The sequence below is a fragment of the Nerophis ophidion genome, linkage group LG20, assembly GCF_033978795.1.
Source record: "Nerophis ophidion isolate RoL-2023_Sa linkage group LG20, RoL_Noph_v1.0, whole genome shotgun sequence".
Lineage (NCBI taxonomy): Eukaryota > Metazoa > Chordata > Actinopteri > Syngnathiformes > Syngnathidae > Nerophis > Nerophis ophidion.
This window is the reverse complement of record NC_084630.1, coordinates 29,676,768-29,703,959: the sequence shown is the minus strand read 5'-3', so window position 1 is coordinate 29,703,959 and position 27,192 is coordinate 29,676,768. Positions and strand designations below refer to the sequence as shown.

The 27,192-nt window shown below is 39.7% G+C and overlaps 1 protein-coding gene across 1 annotated transcript in view; it reads right to left on the bottom strand.

Moving 5' to 3' along the window:
• The window catches only part of cnnm2b (cyclin and CBS domain divalent metal cation transport mediator 2b), a 295,147-nt gene extending 270,690 nt beyond the window's left edge, over nucleotides 1-24,457 (bottom strand). Inside the window, exon 1 of the mRNA XM_061880950.1 lies at nucleotides 22,842-24,457. Coding sequence (XP_061736934.1) covers nucleotides 22,842-24,285 — 1,444 coding nt within the window. The 5' untranslated portion in view covers nucleotides 24,286-24,457. The remainder of the gene's footprint in view (nucleotides 1-22,841) is intronic.
• Nucleotides 24,458-27,192: the final 2,735 nt, after the last annotated feature.

Sequence of the window (27,192 nt, the reverse complement as noted above, 5' to 3'; positions counted from 1 at the left end):
GGCTATAAATAACTAAAACAAAACACTTACTGTGACAAAAACAAGAAGCATGAACATCAAGGTGCGTGGCAGGTGATCGAGGGCTTGAAGGATGTGCAGCCAGCAGTAAGTAATATGCAGGCATGAAGGCAAAATGCAAAGTTCCCAGACCAATGGACAGAAAGTAAATGACTTAAATAGTAGCTGTGGTAACGAGAAACAGGTGCGGGACTGAGGTCAGGGGCGTGACAAGGTGAGAACTAATGAGTAGCCATGGTGACAAAGAAAACAAGGAAGTGCAAACGTAAGAGCTGAATGTCCAAAAAAACTAAAGATAACATGATCAAACATAAAACCTGCTTCACAGGCATGACATTATTTGCAAAAGAAAAATTTGGTTTCACAGTTTGAACATTAAATATCTTGTCTTTGCAGTCTATTCAATTAAATATAAGTTGAAAAGGATTTGCAAATCATTGAATTCTGTTTTTATTTCCGAATTACAAAACGTGCCAACTTCACTGGTTTTCGCTTTCGTCATTAGCGATGAGTTTTAAATCTACGTTGCGCAGTGAAATACCACAAAGTTGACTATCAATGGTGGAAACTACAGTTGTGATCAAAATTATTCAACCCCCACACAATTTTGGTGTTTTAGCAAGTTGGACAGTTATTCCATATTTTGTTTATAGTCATATCAAATAAAGATGTGTCAAATAGACAAATGCTACTTAAATTGTAACACTGTATTTTACAAAATACCAAAAAAGGACATTTGTCTTAATATCCCACTGACAATATGATTCAACCCCTTGAAGATCATAACTCTTAAGAACAGAATTTGAATAAGGTCTTTTCAATCAGGTTTTGAAAACACCTGTAGATGTGATTAGAGACATAACGAGCAACAATTAAACTGATTGAAACAGACTGTGACGCTCAGCTTCTTGTAGATGGTCAATGGTGTATTTGCAACATGGTGAAGTCCAGGGAGTGGTCAAAGAAGTCAAGAGAGGAGGTAATTTCTCTTCATGAGAAAGGATATGGATATAAGAAAATAGCAAAGAGATTACACATTCTAAGAGACACAGTTGGGAGCATAATTTGCAAGTTTAAAGCTAAAGGCACGGTGGAGACACTACCTGGGCGTGGTAGAAAGATGATGCTGTGTGCGTACAGTGGTGGAAAAACCCCCGGGTAAAAGTTGAGGAACTACAACAGGACATTGCAGAGGGGGGAACGTAGGTTTCGTCCCATACAATAAGGCGCACACTGCGAGATGAAGGCCTCCATGCCAGAACTCCCAGGCGCACCCCACTTCTGACTACCAGGCACAAAAAAATAGACTCCAGTATGCCAAAAATCATCTGGACAAACCCCAAAGGTTTTGGGAAACTGTTCTATGGAGTGATGAGACAAAACTGGAACTCTTTGGGCCTATGAATCAATGTTATGTCTGGAGGGGAAAAAATGAAACTTACAAAGAGAAGAACACCTTGCTTACTGTTAAGCATGGTGGGGGGTCAATCATGCTCTGGGGCTGTTTCTCTGCCTCAGTTAACGGGAATCTCCAGCGCGTTCCAGGAATTATGAATTCTATTTCCTACCAGGATATATTAGCTGCAAATGTCATGAAGTCAGTGACGAAGCTGAGGCTTGGGAGACGTTGGACCTTCCAACAGGACAACGATTCCAAGCATACCTCCAAATCAACATCAGAGTGGTTGCAGAAGAAGGGCTGGAAGACTCTGGAATGGCCTTCACAGTCTCCAGACCTAAATCCTATAGAAAAGCTGTGGTGGGACTTGAAGAAGGCAGTTGCAGCACGCAAGCCCAAGAATATGAATGAACTGGAGGCCTTTGCCCAAGAGGAATGGGCTAAAATACCTGTAGATGGTTGCAAGAAGCTTGTGTCCGCTTATGTATCACGTTTGAAGGATGTCATTACTGCCAAAGGGTGTTCTACTAAGTACTAAAGATGCATGTAACTAGGGGGTTGAATCATATTGTCAATGAGATATTAAGAAAAAATTCCTTTTTTGGTATTTTGTAAAATACAGTGTTACAATTTAAGTTGCATTTGTCTATTTGACACATCATTATTTGATATGACTATAAACAAAATACGGAATAAATGGCCAAATTGCTAAAACACCAAAATTGTGTGGTGGTTGAATAATTTTGATCACAACTATAGTACGCACAGGTAGGCTTCTTCAAGTATTTCTCACCTGTCCACAGACTTAAAGGGGAACATTATCACAATTTCAAAAGGGTTAAAAACAATAAAAATCAGTTCCCAGTGGCTTTTTGTATTTTTTGAAGTTTTTTAAAAAAATTTACCGGTCCCGGAATATCCCTAAATAAAGCTTTAAAGTGCATTATTTTTGCTATCTTCGAAACCACTATCCATTTCCCTGTGACGTCATACAGTGCTGCCAATACAAACAACATGGCGGTTACCACAGCAAGATATAGCGACATTAGCTCGGATTCAGACTCGGATTTCAGCGGCTTAAGCGATTCAACAGATTACACATGTATTGAAACAGATGGTCGAAGTATGGAGGCAGATAGCGAAAACGAAATTGAAGAAGAAATTGAAGCTATTGAGCGAATAGCTATTGACGCTATTCGGCCATAGCGTGGGTGTACCTAATGTAGTGTCCCATAGCATGGCTGCCTTATTAGCATCGCCAGTAAAATGTGCAGACCAAACGATCAGGACTTTCGCATCTTGTGACACTGGAGCAACTTAAATCCGTCGATTGGTAAGTGTTTGTTTCGCATTAAATGTGGGTATCTAGTTTCAAATGTACCAACAGCTAGCGTAAATAGCATGTTAGCATCTATTAGCGTAGCATGTTAGCATTGATTAGCATAGCATGTTGGTATCGATTAGCTGGCTGTCATGCCGTGACCAAATATGTCTGATTAGCACATAAGTCAACAACATCAACAAAACTCACCTTTGTGATTTTGTTGACTTAATGGTTGCAAATGCATCTGCAGGTTATCCATACATCTGTTTTAGCATCGCCGGTCAAATGCGAAGACACTTTGGTACATTCAATGGGGGTCTGGCGGAAGATTTCTTGCCAGTGGTGCAACTTGAATCCCTCCCTGTTAGTGTTGTTACACCCTCCGACAACACACCGACGAGGCATGATGTCTCCAAGGTTCCAAAAAATAGTCGAAAAAACGGAAAATAACAGAGCTGAGACCCGGTGTTTGTAATGTGAAAATGAATATGGCGGGTGTGTTACCTCGGTGACGTCACGTTCTGACGTTCTGACGTCATCGCTAAAAGACCGATAAACAGAAAGGCGTTTAATTTGCCAAAATTCACCCATTTAGAGTTCGGAAATCGGTTTAAAAAAATACATGGTCTTTTTTCTGCAACATCAAGGTATATATTGACGCTTGCATAGGTCTAGTGATAATGTTCCCCTTTAAGCCACTGAAAAGGCTCACATCCAACACAAGCCAGCACCTAACATTGTTCTCCTTTGTGAGAAAATGACTTTGAAAGCCCACAAATGAATTAACAATGACTTCCAACACAAGGCACTTTGAACTAAGCGTGTGCTGTGAGCAGAACCAGATTGACGGGAAACTTTGACCCCGCAGCCCTCCCTTCAACAGTCCGTTATGACCTCCACAAGAGGCCGGAGGCAAATTCCCCCCTGGTGCCGCGCCAATCGGAATCACGTTCCGCACCAGCTGCTCCAGGACCAGACCTATGTAATGCACTATTCCCATCCCTACAGGTGTTTGCTGGAAGACAAAGTCAACAAACACAAGGCTTGAAAGGAAATTGTGTCCCGGACTTTTTACAGAGTAAGGATGGCAAGGCTGCAGGGCCTAATGTCCGACTAATGTTATCATCTTATAATCAGCAGAACATGCAGTGACACATTCCTAAAGCCTGCTCTGAAAGGAGCTCGAATGTTATGTTTGAGGCTGCAGTCAATAAATAAACAACCCACTTGCTTGTGCATTATGTAATGTTCATTTGGCAAGAGAGCTACACCTAAATTCTTGTAATGGAGCTCAACGATTTGCTGTTTTCCACCCCAATTAATCCTCTTACAGGAAAGGGAATATTCTCATGAGCACATGTTACAAGAGTTTTTTAAGAGTACTACACAGTTCCATATACACTACAAAAAAATAAATTGAGAATACCTGCATGTAGAGTCATAATGTCATGGCTGTCTTGAGTTTCCAATCATTTCTACAACTTTAATATTTTTGTGACAGAGTGATTGGAGCACATACTTGTTGCTCACGAAAAAAGATTCATTAAGTTTGGTTCTTTTATGAATTTATTATGGCTCTACTGAAAATGTGACCAAATCTGGTCAAAAGTATACATACAGCAATGTTAAAGGCCTACTGAAACCCACTCTGATAGTTTATATATCAATGATGAAATATTAACATTGCAACACATGCCATTACGGCTTTTGTAGTTTACTAAATTGCAATTTTAAATTTCCCGCGAAGTGTCGTGTTGAAAACGTTGCGGTATGATGACGTCACCGGTTGTAGCGGACATTATTTTCCAGCCCGATCCAAGCTATAAGTAGTCTGCTTTAATCGCATAATTACACAGTATTCTGGACATCTGTTTTGCTGAATCTTTTGCATTTTTTTCAATTAATAATGGAGAAGTTAAAGTAGAAAGTTGGAGGTGGGAAGCATTTAGCCTTTAGCCACAAAAACCAGCCGGTGTTTCCTGGTTTAAAATTCCCGAAGATGAAGCTTTACTATGGATCAGAGCGGTCAAGCGAACATGGATCCCGACTACATGTCAACCGACAGTTTTCGGTGAGAAAATTGTGGTAATAAATCGCCTCTTACCGGAGACATCAGCGGAGCTTGGGTCCTGCTGCAGCTGCCGTGACTTCCCTCAGAGACTCTGGCGTCAACACACCCGTGGCAACACCCCTCTGACTTTCAGGTACTATTTAATCTCACTAAAACACTAGCAACACAATAGCAGATAAGGGATGTGTCTAAAAACATCTGAATCGCTCCCACTGCAAACACCTTTTTTTTTTTTTGTTCTAGTCCTTCACTCTAAATTTCCTCATCCACGAATCTTTCACCCTCACTCAAATTAATGGAGAAATTGTCGCATTCTCAGTCCGAATCGCTCTAGCTGCTGGTGGCTATGATTGTAAACAATGTGAGGATGTGAAGAGCCCTACAACCCGTGATGTCACACGCACATCATCTGCTACTTCCGGTACAGGCAAGGCTTTTTTATCAGCGACCAAAAGTTGCGAACTTTATCGTGGATGTTCTTTACTAAATCCTTTCAGCAAAAATATGGCAATATCGCGAAATGATCAAGTATGACACATACAATGGACCTGCTATCCCCGTTTAAATAAGAAAATCTCATTTCAGTAGGCCTTTAATATTTGGTTACATGTAGAGATGTGCGATAATGGCTTTTTGGCTGAGATCACGATATTGTCCAACTCCTAATTACCGATTCCGATATCAACCGATACCGATATATACAGTCGTGGAATTAACACATTATTATGCCTAATTTTGTTGTGATGTCCCTCTGAATGCATTAAACAATGCAACAAGGTTTTCCAAAATAAATCAACTCAAGTTATGGAAAAAAATGCCAACATGGCACTGCCATATTTATTATTGAAGTCACAAAGTGCATTATTTATTTTTAACACGCCTCAAAACAGCAGCTTGGAATTTGGGATATGAGGAGCTTGAGGTGGGCGGGGGGTAGGGGGTGGCGGGGGGGGGGGGGTATCTATATTATAGGGTCCCGGAAGAGTTAGTGCTGCAAGGGGTTCTGGGTATTTGTTTTGTTGTGTTTACAAGACTCATTTGTATACTCTAGCCTTTAAATAGACCCCCTTTTTAGACCAGTTGATCTGCCATTTCGTTTCTTTTGTCCTCTGCCACTCTCTCCCTTGTGGAGTGGAGGCAGGGGGGACAACGGTCGGATGAAGTGCTGGCTGTCCAGAGTCGGGACCCGGGATGGACCGCTGGCCTGTGCATCTGTTGGGGACGTCTCTGTGCTGCTGACCCGTCTCCGCTGGGATGGTCTCCTGCTGGCTCCACTATGGACGGGACTTTCGCTACTATATTAGATCCACTATGGACTGGACTCTCACTGTTATGCTGGATACACTATGGACTGGACTTTCCCAATATCATGTTAGACCCGCTCGACATCCATGGGGGGGGGGGTCTTTCCAAAGTTTCTCATAGTCATTGTCACCGACGTCCCACTGGGGTGAGTTTTTCCTTGCCCTTATGTGGGCTCTGTACCACAGATGTCAGTGTGGCTTGTGCAGCCCTTTGAGACACTTGCAATTCAGGGCCATATGAATAAACATTGATTGATTGATTGATTATGTTGTGTTACGGTGCGGATGTTCTTTCGAAATGTCTTTGTCATTCTTGTTTGGTGTGGGTTCACAGTGTGGCGCATATTTGTAACAGTGTTAAAGTTGTTTATGCGGACACCTTCAGTGTGACCTGCATTGCCGTTTACTTTTAGACTGGAGTCACAGTTTAAAAATATGAGATTCCAATTGGACTGGAACTTGAAACACTTTGGAGCGTTTAGACTTCCAAAAAAAAAAATCCGACCTGTGTCACTTGAGGGCAAAAAATATCATATTTGGTGCGCAGCGTTAACGGGGCCGAATACACACATTCTGTCTGAGCAACTAAGATATTCAATTGTGCACATTGGACTTACAAGCTGTGCTCTCTTAGAACAGTGATGCTCGGAGGAATACAAGACGGAGGGGCTTTTAAGATGCGTTCGAAGAACGCTGAGCAGGGTAGGACGCCACAACGCCGGCCATGATTTTATTTGTTATGCACTTTTTATTTAAATAAATCTTAAAGTGCTACAGTAAAAACAATGTTTAAAACAATAAATCTTAGCCATTAAAAGAGATGAATACTAAGACTAATAAATAAAAACTAAGAATACAATACCGTATTTTCCGGACTATAAGGCGCGCTTAAAATCGTTTTTTTCCCTCAAAACTCGACAGTGCACTTTATAACCCAGTGTGACTATTGTAATGAATAAGTTTGGTTGAGATTAGCCACCTCAAAGCTATTTTATTTGGTACATGGTGTAATGATAAGTGTGAGCAGTAGATGGCAGTCAAACATAATATATATGTGTAAACTGCACTATGATGGCAATATGTCTCAAGTAAACAACACCAACATTTTATATGTTCCATTGAAAATATAGAACATTACACACGGCGCTCAAAAATCTATCAAAATGTTTTAGTTTAATTTTCCTGAGAAAACTCTCCTTAAGAAATCAATAAAGTACTATCTATCTATCTAGTACGACTTTGGTAAGCTATGAAGCCACACCGCTTGATGAATTGTCGGCGCATTAAACATCCATCCATCCATTTTCTACCGCTTGTCCCTTTCTGGGTCGCGTGGGGTTGCTGGAGCCTATCTCAGCTGCATTCAGGTGGTAGGCGGGGTACACCCTGGACAAGTTGCCACCTCATCACACGCATTAAACACACAAGTATTATTATGGTGTGTGTATACGGTAAGACATATTATCTGCCGTTTTTTTTTCGGAATAATATGCAAAAGCAACTTTTCTTATCTGCTGGTACGTGCTAAACTGTATTTGGGATCTGCATACATCCTGAAAAATTGCGCGTGTCCGCCTTTGTAGTCCGTGGGACACCATAGTAGATAAGTTTCTTCTTTTTCTCTATCTTCACGTTATGGGACATTCATCCTCCGCTGTTGCCATTTTTAATAGAAAGTAGTGAAAAGTTCTTACTTATATCTGTTAGTAAACTTGCCATGAAAGCGCTAAAACATACCGGTATAGTGAGTTTACATTATTCAACCAAGGAACTTTATTTATTAGAGAGTTCCGGTTGGACGTTTTTTCCCGGGTGTTGTTTCCGGATGAGGAGATGCTGCTCCTTTATTGATTGAAGTAAAGTCTGAATGTCATTAAAACAGTTAGCTCCACCTTTTGACACTTCTTCCACTCCCGTCCTTGCACGCTACACCGCTACAACAAAGATGACGGGGACAAGACGCTGTCGAAGGTGAGCCACATAAATAAGACCGCCCACAAAACTCTGCATTCGGAAGCGACTGTCAGAAAGTGAGTTGAAGATGATCTGTAAAACATAATCTAAATAAATAAATAAATGGGTTTTACTTGTATAGCGCTTTTCTACCTTCAAGGTACTCAAAATCTAAGCAACATTTTGACCAAAGAACCACCATTACATGTTATGTAGACCACAAGGAAGTGTTTTACATTTAGAAAAAAAACAAAAAACTAATATGACTCTTTTAATGCGCCCTATAATCCGGTGCGCCTTATACATGAACAATGATCAAAAATGATTAATCGACGGTGCGCCTTATAATCCGGTGCGCCTTATGGTCCGGAAAATACGGTACATAAGAAACACCAAAACATGCAAAATAGTGGGAATTTATTTTAGTTATTTGAAATAACTAATACGCCCTGCGATGAGGTGGCAACTTGTCCAGGGTGTACACCCCCTTCCGCCCGATTGTAGCTGAGATGGGCTCCAGCGCTCCCTGCAACCCTCAGGGGAATAAGCGGTAGAAAATGGATGGGATGGGATGGATGGTCAAAGGATTAAGTTAAAGTGTGTATAAGGAATTTTTGAGCCCATTCAACAATAACCACAATAATAATAATAATGCAACAATAATATAGCTGCCAACAAAAATCCCCCCCAGGGGAAAAAAAGGAAAGTGCAGGACTTATATTATCACCAGACTCTCCGTGGATCATAGCGATACAAACAGTAGGAGAGGCCTTTGCAACTTTAGATGACAACAAAGATTAATGGCTGCACGGGTCATGTTATTTCAGGATCATGCAAAGTAAACATCGACTGTTGTTGTTATTGATTATACTTCTAACCGGCAGACTTGTAAGATGACAGCTGAAGTACTTTTGTTTCCATCTTCATCCTCCACACAAAACGGTGGCAATAGCGCCAGAAAAAAATTAAATGCACAGTTCTGGCCTTCACAAGAAATTGCTGTGTTTAATATTTTCCTGTCTCCCAACTAATAGCTAACCGTATTTTCCGCACTATTATAAGGATTATAAGGCGCACCTTCAATGAATGGCCTATTTTAAAACTTTGTTCATATATAAGGCGCACCGCATTATAAGGCGCATAGAATAGATGGCTGGGGTTACGTTATGCATCCATTGGATCAGGCCTGGGCAATTACTCTGACTCGGGGGCCAAATTTAGAGAAAAAAATGAGTCAGGGTGCCGGTATATCTTATTTTTAGGATCACTAATACAAAACCTCACAATAATGTCTGATTGAATGCTTAAAAACGCTATGACAGACCACCTTAAAAAACGGAATGGATTTTACATTTTTTTACACCCAGAATGTACATGAAATTAAAGAATGTGGGATTTACAATATTAACTATGAAGGATAAAACACTGAATATTGACAACATATGAACGTCACACCCCCTCTCCATTGACATTTTTTACAATCAAGCAAACTGCAACAAAAATGCAACAAACACAGAAAAATATGAACACGAAGGTTAAAAAAAAAAATAACACCTACAATCTGATACATATGATATATCACTAAACTTTAGAACTTTGTTGTAAAAATCTCCTTCCACGTCTGTCCCTGACACCCGCATTTCAGGCTGGCCGCTCAGGAAACACTCTGTGGAAACGCTCCCCACCCACACTGCTTGGTGCCTCCTCTGAGCTGCTGTGACTTAGATTACCATAGTAACTGATTAGATTACCATAGTAACTAGTTTTGGAGAGGCGGAGCCGGCAGGCCGACAGCGAGGCAGGCCCAGTCCAAGATGGCGGCGAGGAGGCGTGGACTGCGAGCAAGCAGCGAGGCGGGGCGCGCCGGGAATCAACCCCGCAAATATTATCAGGTGCGTGGGTTTCCCAGCTGGGCACAATTTAAATCTCCTCTTGCACTGTGTAAAAGGGCAGCGGCCGTAAACGCCGGGGAGAGAGACGGACAGAGAAGGAGCCAGAAGGAAGCCGATACTGAGCGTGAGAGGAAAAGAGCAAAAGGAAGACGCCGCATGTAGCTGAAAAGCTGGAGCGGAAGAGCAAGCAGAAACACGGGAAGACTGCAAAGAAAACTGGCAAGAGGATTAAATATTGCAAAATAAAAGAAGTCTACACCTGCTCGACAGAATGTCATTCCTTGGTGGTCCTGAGAACCCGTGCGACGACGGCTCGAGACTCTCACACTAGTATATCTTGCAGAAGCGCAGATTCCAACCATTGAAATACTTTGTATAGTTCAAGACTTCCGGTCATTAGAAAACATGACAGCACATCATAATGGCAGCTACACTTTCCATCTTTAAGATCTAAAAAAAATGATTTGAGAATGTCCGGCGGGCCAGATTGAAAAGCTTAACGGCGCGCTTGTGGCCCCCGGGCCTTAATTTGCCCAGGTCTGCCGAAACCCACCACCACTACACTCCCTTGTCCACATTGCCCCAGAATAATCGGGTCCGGAATCGGCCTCCACGCCCACCTGAAGACCCACAAGGACCAGGAAGGAGGACAGTCATACTCGACCACGAGTGACCGCCGATGATGATCAATGTAAAATGTTAAACTACTTCTTTATTTTATTACATACAATTATTTAATCCAAACAAAGTCAATAACACAGATTATCTAAACTAGAGATGTCCGATAATGGCTTTTTTGCCGATTTCCCAGATTCCGACATTGTCCAACTCTTAATTACCGATTCCGATATCAACCGATACTGATATATACAGTCGTGGAATTAACACATTATTATGCCTAATTTTGTTGTGAAGCCCCGCTGGATGCATTAAACAGTGCAACAAGGTTTTCCAAAATAAATCAACTCAAGTTATGGAAAAAAAAAATGCCAAGATGGCACTGCCATATTTATTATTGAAGTCACAAAGTGCATTATTTTTTTAACATGCCTCAAAACAGCAGCTTGGAATTTGGGCCATGCTCTCCCCGAGAGAGCATGAGGAGGTTGATGTGGGCCGGGTTGGGGTGGCGGGGGTGTATATTGTAGCGTCCCGGAAGAGTTAGTGCTGCAAGGGGTTCTGGGTATTTGTTCTGTTGTGTTTATGTTGTGTTACGGTGCGAATGTTCTCCCGAAATGTGTTTGTCATTCATGTGTGGTATGGGTTCACAGTGTGGCGCATATTTGTAACAGTGTTAAAGGTGTTTATACGGTCACCCTCAGTGTGACATGTATGGCTGTTGACTAAGTATGCATTGCATTCACTCTTGTGTGTGTGAAAAGCCGTAGATATTATTATATTGGACCAGCACGCAAAGGCAGTGCCTTTAAGGTTTATCGGCACTCTGTACTCCTCCCTACATAAATGTTACTTTTTGAAACCGATACCGATAATTTCCGATAATACATTTTAAAGTATTTATCGGCCGACAATATCGGCAGTCCAATATTATCGGACATCTCTAATCCAAAACAAAAGCAAAATCTACTATATTCTGCTCATTTCAATCAATCAAAGTCCTGTTGTGTCTAGGGAATTTGTAAACATGAACAAAAACAAGAAAATTAATATTTTGAGAAAATAAAAATATCAACCTAATTTTTTGATTAATTGATACATTTTTATTTCAAATATGCAAAAAAACAAGAGCAAACCTGATCCAATACAGTGCTGTAGCCTTAACAGCCATTATAACAAAATGAAAACAATGGAGAATAAAAAACAAAAACAAATGAGCATTGGACTTTCTTTTTTTACATATTTGAAAAGGATCAATAGGATCGATCATATACCGATACTGCACCTGGTGCTGACACCACCAATTTATGGATCGTGTCGTGTACTGACTGTGACAACACTGACACAATAACAGTTGTTTATATATTATCCTCTAATATGTTAATTAATTGTTAATATACTTGCTGATTTCATGTTACATCCATTTTCTACCGCTTATTCCCCCTCTGGGTTGCGGGGGGCGCTGGAGCCTATCTCAGCTACAATCAGGCGGAAGGCCGCGTACACCCTGGACAAGTCGCCACCTCATCACAGGGCCCTAATTTCATGTTAATATCTAAAAAGTTAAAGTACCAATGATTGTCACACACACACACACACACTCACACACACACACACTAGGTGTAGCGAAATTCTTTTCTGCATTTGACCCATCACCCTTGATCAACCCCTGGGAAGTGAGGAGAGCAGTGAGCAGCAGCGGTGGCCGCGCCTGGGAATCATTTTTGGTGATTTAACGCCCAATTCCAACCTTTGATGCTGAGTGCCAAGCAGGAAGGTAATGAGTCCCATGTTCATAGTGTTTGGTATGACTCGGCCGGGGTTTGAACTCACGACCTACCGATCTCAGGCCGGAGACTCTAACCACAAGGGCACTGAGCAAATCTGCTTGGTTCCATCCATACTTCTTAAACCTTACTATTTGTTTCTTGGTGTTGTTTAAAGCTAGCTTTAAGTCTAATATTTGAAGATATTTAAGATACTAATAGCAGAAAATGCAGTTTATTTAAGGTAATGAAGGTGATTATTATTAATTTACTGTAGAGAAGCGGTTCCACACTGTGTATGGAGACATAGAAATAGCTTCTAGTTGCTTGTTAGCCATGGGGCTAAACATAAATACAGTTTTAGCCAGAGGGAATCGACATTAAAAGACATCAATCAGCAAAGGCTATCAAATACTTTTAAACTGATCAGTGGTTAATCAAGCTGTAAAGCTCTACTAGGAAGTGACGTATTTCTTGCACCATTTTCCATAATTTGAAAGGTGTATATATTAAGGCTACAAAAAATGAATCCATAAAATCGATTAATTTGATTTGACAAAGCTTAGATTTATATCCGGCTGCTATTATTAATTGTTTTATGTGTGTAAAGTTGAAAAAATTTAAATAAAGGACTATTGGAAAGAGATACACCAAGCTTTACAGGATATTTTCAAACGTGAAATACCCCTTGAAAATAAAACTTTGTTTTTTTGGACATGCACCTCAGGATGGGCTGAAGAAAGATAAACACTTAATATCCTTCTGGTGGCTTGTAAAAAAAACATTACTCCCAGGAGAGCCTAAATTTGAAGCAATGGATGGAAATCACAAAGGGCATTTATACATTGGAGAAGACAACAGCCTTTATTAATTATAAATTGGAGAAAATGACTTCATACTGGGAAAACTGGGTCACTTATGTCACGCCCCATAACCCTGACTTTAATTTTTCGAATTAGTGATTGTAAAGCTTAAAATTTTTTTAAAAAAAAAATAGATTACTCCCTATATGTGTATGTATGTATATGTGTGTGTGTATATATATATATATATATATATATATATATATATATATATATATATATATATATATATATATATATATGGATATATGTATATATCTACATATGTATATAATTTTGTATGTGTGTGTAAGTATGTATGTATATATATATATATATATATATATATATATATATATATATATATATACTGTATATGTATCTGTTTATATATTTTTTTTGTTATTTATGTTTATTGTTTTTATGAATGTATTACTATTTCTTTTTTGTTTATTTAATTGATGTATTTGTAGATACTATTTTGTTTTTGTTTTTTGCTGTTTCTTTTTTTATTGGGGGGGTGGGTGGTATGGTTGGGATATGAACAAAAAATATTTTGACATTTAGGGCAGACAACGGATATATGATGTATGTGAATATGATGTAATGGATAGGAATGTCTGATGCTGGATATCAATAAAATATAAATAAAATCCAGACTTTTTTTGATGCATACGTTAAAAGGCCAATTTAAATGTTGATGTTGTCCATTTATTAGAAAAAAAGAATGAAGGTTATTAAGGTTTATTGTGAGAATGGGTTTGTATTAGGGCTGGGCAATACATCGATATACTTGATATATTGCGGGTTTGTCTGCGATACAGAAAATGACTATATTGTGATATTGGAGTATCCGTTCTCACACGGTTGCTTTTAGCTGCGGGCTTTACACTGCATGCTCTTCTCACTATTTCTTGTCTCTCCTTCTCACAGAGACTTAAAACAAAGTGCACTATCTTACATACGTCACATGTGCAACGTCACAAGTTCCGGCGGAGCAGACAGCTAGCAACATGGTAACGTTAGCTGAGATGCTAACGGTGCAGTGCGAATGGCAATACGAGAGAAAGAAGGTGCAAATCAGGAAACAAATTTAGGAAGAATGAATTACCAAGAAAACCAGCACTGGGTCCATTGCCTGGCGGTGGTTTGGCTTCAAGCGTTGAAGAATTATGCGGCAAAAGCGTTGCTACAAAAAATAGCACCATTCCTAATGTAGCATTATTTGAAAAGCCACCCGATAAATGATAAGGAGTGCTTGAAATTCCGCATGTCAACATCTCCGTTCGGTGCCACACCAACAAAATGCCAAAGCAACCATTTCCACATCAACACCGTATGAAAAAAATTGTCAACAACAGAAGGAAATAACGTCCGCGGGAATCTACCACATAGCGAAGGACATACACTATTTGATATCTTATTATGCAGCTCATTTCTATTTGACAGTTATTGAAATATCTTGTGTGACATCACACACAAAAGTGCACTTTATATATTTTAAACTATTGAAGTGGTGTTCTGTACAAAAAGTGCACTTTAATTTAGTGTTGTTTTGATATGTAATCTTAGTGACATCATGCACAAAAGTGCATTCATTAAATCAATGTTCAAGTATTTTTTTTAATGTAAAGAATAATTAATACATTTTAATTTAATTCTTAATTTTAGCTTCTGTTTTTTCAATGAAGAACATTTGTGAAATATTTCTTCAAATTTATTAGATTAAAATTCCAAAAAATATTCTGGCAAATTTAGAAAATATGTAGAATCAAATTTAAATCTTATTTCAAAGTGGATTTTGACCTATTTAAAACATTTCATCAAAATTCTAAAATTAATCTTAATCAGGAAAAATTACTAATGATGTTCCATAAAATGTTTTTTAATTTTTTCAAAAAGATTCGAATTAGCTAGTTTTTCTCTTCATTTTTTGGGGGGGGGTTGAATTTTATATTCTAAAGAGTCGAAATTGAAGATAAACTATGTTTCAAAATTTAATTTTCATTTTTTCGTGTTTTCTCCTCCTTTAAACCATTCAATGGTTTCTTTCATCATTTATTCTCTACAAAAACCTTCCATAAAAGAAAAAAAAATGTACGACGGAAGGACAGACAGAAATACCCAATATATATATATATATATATATATATATATATATATATATTTTTTTTTTTTTTTTTTTTTTCTTTTTTTTTTTTTTTTAAAGGTAAATTGAGCAAATTGGCTATTTCTGGCAATTTATTTAATTGTGTATCAAACTGGTAGCCCTTCGCATTAATCAGTACCCAAGAAGTAGCTCTTGGTTTCAAAAAGGTTGATGAACCCTGGTATACACAATTTGAAATGCAACTTCAATTTAAATCAGAAAAATGTAATTATAATTTTAAAGACATTCTCAATTTGAATTACAATTTTTCACAAGCTATGCTGTACATGAGAAATGATATTGTTGTAATAGTAAACATGTTTGATATAGAGTACGTCAGTTTCATTGAGGGCCACATCACAGTTATGGCTGCCATCAGATAAATAATAAATAATATAAGAATATACATGTATGGATTTGCTTGATGATATTATTACATGATTGCATAAGCATTTGATAACAGTGTGTATATGTTTGTATACATACGTATATACACAAATTTTTAATGTAGACTTTAAAAATAAATAGATTTGTATATTTTGCTGGCAGCTCAGTCGTCAGAATTTTATCATAAAATGTACAGTTTTTTTATAGCAATTACTGTAAATGGAAACCTGGAAATGCTATGTGTCAATAAAACAGTTCACCTTTTCTTACCAAATGTAATTGCATGTTTTTAAAACTGTATTATTATCTAATGATGCAATAAACATACTATCATACGTTCCAAAAACTTTTTTTAACGTAGTATTTGCTTGACTTATGATTTTAAAGCAAGTTACCCATTAAATTGTACAGCGTAGAAATAAAACTAGATTTTACAGTAAAATTATGGCGACTGAGCTGCCAGTTTATCTTAAAATATATGATGTTTTTTGAAGCATAAATGGGAAAGTAGTAACATTGTTTGTTTTTTTTATTGTAAAATTATGCCAGCTGATCGGCCATCTTTTCACCGCAATAAACCGTTGTACAAACTTTATTGATCCACAAGGGAAATTGTTCCACAGAGTAGCTCAGTTACAAAGGATGGAATGGGTAACAATGGAAAAGATAATGCAGGTATAAAGTACACTAAAATGCACCATAGTCGCAATATAAAATATTACATATGTGTAATACTTACATAATATATATATATATATATATATGTATATATATATATATATATATATATGTATGTATATAATCATTTGTATGTGTATGTATATATGTACAAACTCCATTTCCAGATGAGTTCGGAAATCGTGTTAGATGTAAATATAAACTGAATACAATGATTTGCAAATCATTTTCAACCCATATCCAGTTGAATATGCTACAAAGACAACATATTTGATGTTCAAACTGATAAACTTTTTTTTGTGTGTGCAAATAATCATTAACTTTAGAATTTGATGCCAGCAACACGTGACAAAGGAGTTGGGAAAGGTGGCAATAAATACTGATGAAGTTGAGGAATGCTCATCAAACACTTATTTGGAACATCCCACAGGTGTGCAGACTAATTGGGAACAGGTGGCTGCCATGATTGGGTATAAAAAGAGCTTCCCAAAAAATGCTAAGTCTTTCACAAGAAAGGATGGGGCGAGGTACACCCCTTTGTCCACAACTGCGTGAGCAAATAGTCAAACAGTTTAAGAAGAACGTTTCTCAAAGTGCAATTGCAAGAAATTTAAGGATTTCAACATCTACCGTCCATAATATTATCAAAAGGTTCAGAGAATCTGGAGAAATCACTCCACGTAAGCGGCATGGCCGGAAACCAACATTGAATGACCGTGACCTTCGATCCCTCAGACGGCACTGTATCAAAAACCGACATCAATCTCTAAAGGATATCACCACATGGGCTCAGGAACACTTCTAAAACCCACTGTCACTAAATACAGTTCGTCGCTACATCTGTAAGTGCAAGTTAGAGCTCTACTATGCAAAGCGAAAGCCATTTATCAACAACATCCAGAAACGTCGCCGGCTGGAGATCATCTAAGATGGACCGATGCAAAGTGAAAAAGTGTTCTGTGGTCTGACGAGTCCACATTTCAAATTGTTTTTGGAAATATTCGACATTGTGTCATCCGGACCGAAGGGGAAGCGAACCATCTAAACTGTTATCCACGCAAAGTTCAAAAGCCAGCATCTGTGATGGTATGGGGGTGCATTAGTGCCCAAGGCATGGGTAAATTACACATTTGTGAAGGCACCATTAATGCTGAAAGGTACATACAGGTTTTGGAACAACATATGCTGCCATCTAAGCGCCGTCTTTTTAATGGACGCCCCTGCTTATTTCAGCAAGGCAATGGCAAGCCCCATTCAGCCTGTGTTACAACAGCGTGGCATTCGTAAAAAAAAAAGAGTGCGGATACTTTCCTGGCCCGCCTGCAGTCCAGACCTGTCTCCCATCGAAAATGTGTGGCGCATTATAAAGCGTAAAATACGACAGAGGAGACCCCGGACTGTAGAACGACTGAAGCTCTACATAAAACAAGAATGGGAAAGAATTCCACTTTCAAAGATTCAACAATTAATTTCCTCAGTTCCCAAACATTTATTGAGTGTTGTTGTAAGAAAAGGTGATATAACACAGTGGTGAACATGCCCTTTCCCAACTACTTTGGCAAGTGTTGCAGCAATGAAATTCTAAGTTAATTTTTATTTGCAAAAAAAAAATAAAGTTTATGAGTTTGAACATCAAATATCCTGTCTTTGTGGTGCATTCAATTAAATATGGGTTGAAAAGGATTTGCAAATCATTGTATTCCGTTTATATTTACATCTAACACAATTTCCCAACTCATATGGCAACGGGGTTTGTATAAACCCATTTTCAATTTACAAATAATACATTTTAAAAACAACAACCGTAGGTTTTAAGGTCAAGAAAAAATGGCAACATAGTTGACAGAATTTTAAAGTATTTGTTCTTCTTTTTTACTATATAAAACCAGGTACTATTTTCCCATTTACAGTAATATGATGTAAAACACGGTAAATCCATCTATCTTTTTGAGTGTTCGTAAAAAAAATATATCCAACGCACAGGCAATCATTTAATGATATTATAAGGCCAAAACTTATATGTTTCTATTCATATTATTTACTTCTACAAGCGGCCCTCTAAGGCAGTGTTTTTCAATCACTGTGCCGCGGCACACTCGTGTGCCGTGAGATATTGTCTGGTGTGCCGTGGGAAATTATGCAACTTCACCTAATTGGTCCCAAACATATTTTTTCCAAATCAATAAATATAGTCTGCAAACAATGTGCCGTTGCTTAGTGTCTGTGCTGTGTAGAGCTCGGCAAGGTAACCACGTAATACTCCATGTCAGTAGGTGGCAGCAGGTAAGTTCATTGCTTTGTGAAAGTCTGAATGCGTCGGGTGAGACACATTCACAATATGCAGGTAAAAACGTGGATAATGCTTAATCCAAAAATGAAGATAAGGAAAACGCAATGAAGCATAGGAATGGCTATGCAAAACACAAGTAAAACTGAACTGGCTACAAAATAAACAGAATGCTGGACGACAGCAAAAACTTACGGCCTCCACAAAGTACATCCTGTATATGACATGGCGATCAACAATGCCCACACAAAGAAGGATAGCAACAACTTAAATAGCCTTGCTCGCTAACACAAAGCAGGTGCGCTGAAAGGAAGACATGAAACTGCTACAGGAAAACACCAACTAAACAGGAAGGGTCGCCAAAATTACAGCGCAAGACAAAAACTAAAGCACTAGACAGGAAAACACCAACAAACTCAAAATAAGGCACGACAAACTGGTGGATTTCAATTTTTTAACGTTTTCTGCTGGTAGTGTGCCTCCGGAATTTGTCATAAAAAAAACTTGCCTCAAAAAAAGTTGAAAAACACTGCTCTAAGGACACTGCGATGTGGCCCTCAGTGAAAATGAATTCGACACGCCTGGTTGAAGGTACAATTCTGGCGACTGAGCTGGCCGTTTTTTACCGTACATTCTATTGTCATTTTTACAGTGTTGATGGCTAACTTGCTAATATTGCAAGCAGATATTTGAATACAATACTTACATTATTAGATAATACTAACGTTAAAAATATATGCAACAGGGTTTTTTCTATTGCTTAATTGACACTTATTACAGTAGGAAGAGCATTCATATTGCCCCATCTGTCACGGTGTACCTGACACATGAAACATGATAAAGTGCACGATCCACTTCAGCCGCCGGACGGCAGAAGTGTGTTAAATACCTTAAAGTGTGTTTTCTGGCAATTTCAACTTTGACCACAGCATCAGTCGCGAGGTTGAGTGGCGCTTTCCATCATTTTCAGCAGACTGCAATGCAAAATAATTAACCAACCCCTTAATTTTGCTATATTCAAACACAGTGTTACTGTTCAAAATGTCTGTAATGTTACAGTGGCCAAAATATTGACTATACTTCTTAAATACAAATTTTAAAACCAGTGAAGTTGGCATGTTGTGTAAATGGTAAATACAAATAGAATACAATGATTTGCAAATCCTTTTCAACCTATATTCAATTGAATGGATTGCAAAGACAAGCTACTTAACGTTCGAACTGGTAATCTAAGTTTTTTTATGCAAGTATTAGCTCATTTAGAATTTGAAGCCTGCACCATGTTTCAAAATAGCAGGCGCAAGTGCCAAAAAAAACTGAGAAAGTTGAGGAATCCTCATCAAACACTTTTTTGGAACATCCCACAGGTGTACAGGTTATTTGGGAACAGGTGGGTTCCAAGAGAATCTGGAGAAATCACTGCACCTAAGCGATGATATTAGGGACCTTCGATCCCTCAGGCGGTAGTGCATCAGTGTGTAAAGGAGATCACCACATGGGCTCAGGAACACCTCATAAAAACACTGGCAGTAACTACAGTTTTTGCTACATCTGTAAGTGGAAGTTAAAACTCTATCATGCATCAACAACACCCTGAAACATCGCTGGCTTCGCTGGGCCCAAGCTAATCTTAGATGGACTGATGCAAAGTGGAAAAGTAGTCTGACGAGACCAGGTTTCAAATTGTTTTTGGAAACTGTAAACACTGTGTCCTCTGGAACAAAGAGGAAAAGAACCATCCGGATTGTTCAAGGCGCAAAGTTCAAAAGCCAGCATCTGTGATGGTATGGTGGAGTATTTGTGCCCAAGGCATGAGTAACTTACACATCTGTGAAGGCACCATTGTGCTGAAAGGTACATACAGGTTTTGCAGCAACATATGTTGACATCATTATCATGGATGCCCCTGCTTATTTTAGCAAGACAATGCCAAGCCACATGTAACAGCAGCGTGGCTTCATAGTAAAAGAGCGCAGGTACTAGACTGGCCTGCCTGTAGTCCAGACCTGTCTTCCATTGAAAATGTGTGGTGCATTATGAAGTCTAAAATACCACAATGAAGACTGTTGAACAACTTAAGCTGTACATCAAGCAAGATTGGGAAAGAATTTCACCAGAAAAGCTTCAAAATGGGTCTCCTCAGTTCACAAACGTTTACTGAGTGTTGTTTAAAGCAGTGGTTCTCAAATGGGGGTACGCGTACCGCTGGGGGTACTTGAAAGTATGCCAAGGGGTACGTGATATTTTTTTTTAAATAAGCTAAAAATAGCAACAATTCAAAAATCCTTTAAAAAATATATTTATTGAATAATACTTCAACAAAATATGAATGTAAGTTCATAAACTGAGAAAAAAAATACAACAATGCAATATTCAGTGTTGACAGCTAGATTTTGTGTGGACATGTGCCCTAAATCAGTGGTTCTCAAATGGGGGTACGCGTACCCCTGGGGTACTTGAAGGTATGCCAAGGGGTAAGTGAGATTTTTTTTTAAATATTCTAAAAATAGCAACAATTCAAAAATCCTTTACAAATATATTTATTGAATAATACTTCAACAAAATATGAATGTAAGTTCATAAACTGTGAAAAAAAAAATACAACAATGCAATATTCAGTGTTGACAGCTAGATTTTTTGTGGACATGTTCCATAAATATTGATGTTAAAGATTTATTTTTTTGTGGAGAAATGTTTAGAATTAAGTTCATGAATCCAGATGGATCTCTATTACAATCCCCAAAGAGGGCACTTTAAGTTGATGATAACTGCTATGTGTAGAAATCTTTATTTATAATTGAATCGCTTGTTTATTTTTCCACAAGTTTTTAGTTATTTTTTATATCTTTTTTTCCAAATAGTTCAAGAAAGATCACTACAAATGAGCAATATTTTGCTATACAATTTAATAAATCAGAAACCGATGACATAGTGCTGTATTTTACTTCTTTATCTCTTTTTTTCAACCAAAAATGCTTTGCTCTGATTAGGGGGTACTTGAATTAAAAACATGTTCACAGGGGGTACATCACTGAAAAAAGTTTGAGAACCACTGGTTTAAAGGAAAGGCCATGTAACACAGTGGTAAAAATCAATCAATCAATGTTTACTTATATAGCCCTAAATCACTAGTGTCTCAAAGAGCTGCACAAACCACAACACAAACCACTACGACGTCCTCGGTAGGCCCACATAAGGGCAAGGAAAACTCACACCCAGTGGAATGTCGGTGACAATGATGACTATGAGAACCTTGGAGAGGACGAAAGCAATGGATGCCCCTGTGCCAACTTTTTCCAAAAAAAAGACAGAACTATCTCAGGTCTAACATTAAATATTTTGTCTTTTCAGTCTATTCAAGTTGGAAAAGATTTACTAATCATTGTCTTCTGTTTTTATTTACAATTTACAAAACGTACCAAACTTCACTGTGTTTTGGGTTTTGTAAAACAACTGCTTTGTTTTTAATGAATACTTAGGCCTACTACGCTACTGCATTTTAATCTTGGTCTTTCGATACTTGGAGAGCACCATTATTTTCTGAGGTGATACTTGGTTAAAAAAAAAGGTTTGACGACCACCGCTGTAGATGACAAATCGGATCTCTATAAAACGAGAAGGGTCAAATGGTCGTCCACGCTAAACACGTGAGCACCGAGGCTGGCGAGAGGGGTGGGGGGGTCACACGCCGCCAGTAACAACATAGTGCAGTTAGGAGGTAAACATCTTGGTGAAACATCATGCGCGTACACACAACACAAGAGGGGGGCTGGAGGGTGTTAGAGGCTGTTATTCATTATCCACACGACTGCATTCCAGGGCCCGGACAAAAGAGGTTATCACCACCATCACTCCCAGGGCGAGCAACAGAGAGGGATTTAAGCAGGTTCTCAAACAAGATGCCCCCACCCGATAACCCCAAATCTTGCCATTACACCATTCCCACATGTCCTGATGCATTCACAAATAGGGGAGAGGGGGGGAAAGGGGGGCAGAAGTCAGGAGTTTGAATGAGAGCGAGGCTGCGACAGTGATGGAGAGAAAGATAAGGAGACAGGTGAAAAGAAAACAAAAAAAAAACACAACTTGACCTACAAAGGTCACTGAGGAGGAGGGGTGAAAGGTCAGCCAGGTAGCTCCGACGCCAACATACCTTTTTTAAACTCCTCCAGCATGGCATCCAACTTGGTGTCGTTAAAGACAAAGTGCAACGGGTGGCTGTAAAACTTGGTGATGGTTTTGAGCGGCGTGCAGTCATCCGGGTCCACAAAGGCCAGGTCCTTGACGAAGAGCAGGTCCACGATGTTGGAGCGCTCGCCCTCGAAGACCGGGATGCGCGTGTATCCGCTCTTCATGATCTCCGACATGGTGTTGAAGTCCAGCGTGGCGTCCCCGGGGATCATGAAGCAATCCCGCAGCGGCGTCATCACCACCTCCACCGTCTTGGTCCTCAGCTCCAGCGCGCCCTGGATGATGTTGAGCTCCTCCTTGACCAGGTCGTTGTAGGGGTCGGTGACGCGCAGCATCTCCAGGAGCTTCTCCCGGTTGTACACGGTCCCGATCTCCTGGCCCAGCAGGTAGTCCAGCAGCTTGCTCACCGGGTAGGAGGCCGGGAAGGTGAGCAGCATGAAGAACTTGGTCAGGAAGATGGTGTTGGCGCCCACGGCCAGGCCGTGCCTGGAGCAGATGGCCTGGGGGACGATTTCCCCGAAGATCACGATCCCGATGGTGGACATGACCACGGCGATCAGCCCCGACCCGGCGATGTCATCCAGGAGGATGGTCAGGGTGGTGTTCACCAGCACGTTCCCCAGCAGGAGCGAGCAAAGCAAGTAATTCCCTTGGCTCCGGACCGGCTCGATCTTCTTGGCGTAGTTCTTCTCCCGCTCCGTGCCGCAGTTCTGGACTATCTGCAGCTCCATGGGGTCCAGGGCCATGAGCCCCAGGTTCAGGCCGCTGAACATCCCCGACAGACAGAGCAGCATGGAGATGAAGATGACCTGGAGCCAGAAGGGCAGCAGGAACTTCTTCTCCTCCACGACTATGACCCGGGTGTCGTCGCCGTCGTGGTAGATCCAGGTGTTCTCCGTCCACGGGTCGCGCGTCCCCGCCGCGGCGGCGATGCAAAGGTAGTAGGACTTGCTCCTCTCCGTCTTCCGCAGAGGCTTGACGTCGATCTCCACCACGCCGGACGTCTTCCTGCTCACGACGATACCGGGCAGGATGATGATATCTGACGTCCGGATACCGCAGGGGTGCGAGGCCGGGGGGTCCTCCTGGCTGCGGTTGTCCCCGCCGGGGCTCCCCACCGCGCGGCTCCTCTCGTGTTCCGTGAAGGCGATCTTGGACCACGTCTCGTTGTCGATGTTCTGCCCGTAGACTCGCAGTTTGACCCTGGAGCGCTCGCTCACCCGCAGGAAGCCGCGGTCCATGAAGGAAATATCATCCGTGTCCTCCAGGCGCAGGCCGGTAATGACCGTCTCCTCCGACCCTTCCTTGCCACTGGTGGGGGCGACGAGGCAGCCCGTGGCGGTCAGGAGAACGAACGTCAAGGCGCGGACCCGGTGCTTCGCTGACGCCATTTTCGGCGCTGCCATAATGACAAGCTGAATGAAGAAGACTTTTGGGTATTAATGCCGGTCGGAGTCCGCCTTCATCTCCGCGGAGGGTTGCCGTGACTTGCGCATCAGGACCCCGCTTTCGCTCCCCAGCTACGTGGTCCGAAACTGCCGCTGGCTTACGGGCTAACTCGTGCCTGGCTTCGGACTTCCCTCCTGGACGGACGGGGACGGGAGCCAATCAGAAGAGGGCTGGAGGCAATAAAATGGGAAAAAAAAGAAAGAAAAGGGGCGGGGCGTGTGGCCGCGCGGTGACGAATCACATTCCGTGACAAGTGCACCTCACGTTAAGACGCAGATATTGTGTGGGATAAAATACATTTCACCTTTGCGACCTCATTCTAATATTGGCTAAGTTTTATATTCAAAAATGTAAGTTTCTCCTGTTTTTGTGCTTTTAAAAGAGAACTAGAACTCTACTTTAAAACACTCTCTAAGCCAGGGGTGTCGAACTCAAATACAAAGTGGGCCAAAAAAAAACCAACTTAACCTTTTAAAAGGGACCCAAACAAGTTTTGCATTGAATATTGAACAAGCAAGGCTTATATAAATTTATAGTGACATGCGAAATCGAGGTTTGTTGGTAGCGGGGGTGTATATTGTAGTGTCCTGGAAGAGTTAGTGCTGCAAGGGGTTCTGGGTATTTGTTCTGTTGTGTTACAGTGCGGATGTTCTCCCGAAATGTGTCTGTCATTCTTGTTTGGTGTGGGTTCACAGTGTGCTGCATATTTGTAACAGTGTTTAAGTTGTTTATAAGGCCACCCTCAGTGTGACCTGTATGATTGTTGACCAAGTATGCCTTGCATTCACTTGTGTGTGTGTGTGTGTAGAATCCGCATATATTTTTTGCGGCCTCATTCTAATATTGGCTAAGTTTTATATTAAAAATGTAAGTTTCTCCTGTTTTTGTGCCTTTAAAAGAGAACTACAACTCTACTTTAAAACACTGTCTAAGCCAGGGGTGTCAAACTCAAACACAGAGTGGGCCAAAATTCTAAACTGAACAAAGCCGCGGTCCAAAGTTGAACAACTTAACCTTTGAATAGGGACCCAAACAAGTTTTGCATGGAATATTGAACAAGCAAAGCTTATATAACTTTATAGTGACATGCAAAATCGAGGTTTATTAGTAGCGGGGGTGTATATTGTAGTGTCCAGGAAGAGTTAGTGCTGCAAGGGTTTCTCGGTATTTCTTCTGTTGTGTTACAGTGTGGAGGTTCTCCCGAAATGTTTGGTGCGGGTTTACAGTGTGGTGCATATTTGTAACAGTGCTAAAGTTGTTTATAATGCCACCCTCAGTGTGACCTGTATGGCTGTTGACCAAGTATGTTGCATTCACCTGTGTGTGTGTGTGTGTGTGTGTGTGTGTAGAATCCGCATATATTTTTTGCGACCTCATTCTAATATTGACTAAGTTTTATATTCAAAAATGTAAGTTTCTCCTGTTTTTGTGCCTTCAAAAGAGAACTAGAACTCTACTTTAAAACACTCTCTAAGCCAGGGGTTCTGGGTATTTGTTCTGTTGTGTTGATGATGTGTTACAGTGCGGATGTTCTCCCAAAATGTTTGGTGTGGGTTCACAGTGTGGTGCATATTTGTAACAGTGTTAAAGTTGTTTATAAGGCCACCCTCAGTGTGACCTGTATGACTGTTGACCAAGTATGCCTTGCATTCACTTGTGTATGTGTGTAGAATCCGCATATATTACGTGACTGGGCCGGCACGCTGATTGTATGGCGGAAAAGCGGACATGAAAACAGGTTGTAGAGGACGCTAAAAGCAGTACCTTTAAGGCACGCCGCGAATGGTTGTCCCGGTAGATTTTCGAGGGGGGGGCACTGAAATTCGGGAGTCTCCTGGGAAAATCGTGAGGGTTGGCAAGTATTAGAATTTGCGGTGAATGCACCGCCGCTGTTTAATACCAGCGGGTCAGCTCTAATGTTAATTTAATATCGTCTCAAGGGCCAAAAATAAATTACATGGCCAAAGTTTGACACCAAAGCTCTAAGCCTTGAAAACTATGATGCTGTGCTCCAAATTTGGATTATTTACGGAATTTATGTGAGAACATGTCCTTAAATTTTGTTACATACACACATATATATATATATATATATATATATATATATATATATATATATATATATATATATATATATATATAAATATATAAATATGTATATATATGAACATACATACATGCATACATACATATACACACATATACATATATATATATACCTACAAATATATATACCTATATATATATATATATACACACATACATACATATATATATATATATATATACATACATACATACACATACATACATATATATACACATACATACATATATACACATACATACATATATATACACATACATACATATATATATATATATATATACATACACACATATATATATATACACATGTATATATATATATATATACACATGTATATATATATATATATATATATATATATATATATATATATATATATATATATATATATATATATATATATTTAGCATTCTATTTTACAACCCCCTGGCGCTGTTTCTGTACTTTTTTTCATTATTATTATTTCTTCATTGTATGTAAATGTTGCATGTCATAAATAAAGGTTTATAAAATAAATTTACAAAAAATACAAAATCAAAGAAGCATGACTTTTAGAAGACAAAATCACATTACAAGACATCATTGGACACCTGTAGGATGACATCATTGCGTTTACAATATACCAATGGTGTCCAAAGTGCGGCCTGGGAACCATTTGTAGGACTAAATAAAAATAAAAATAAAAACACAATAAATTTGTAAAAATACAACAAAAGGGCACAATGTAAACAAAAAAAGCTGAAATTTTGATACT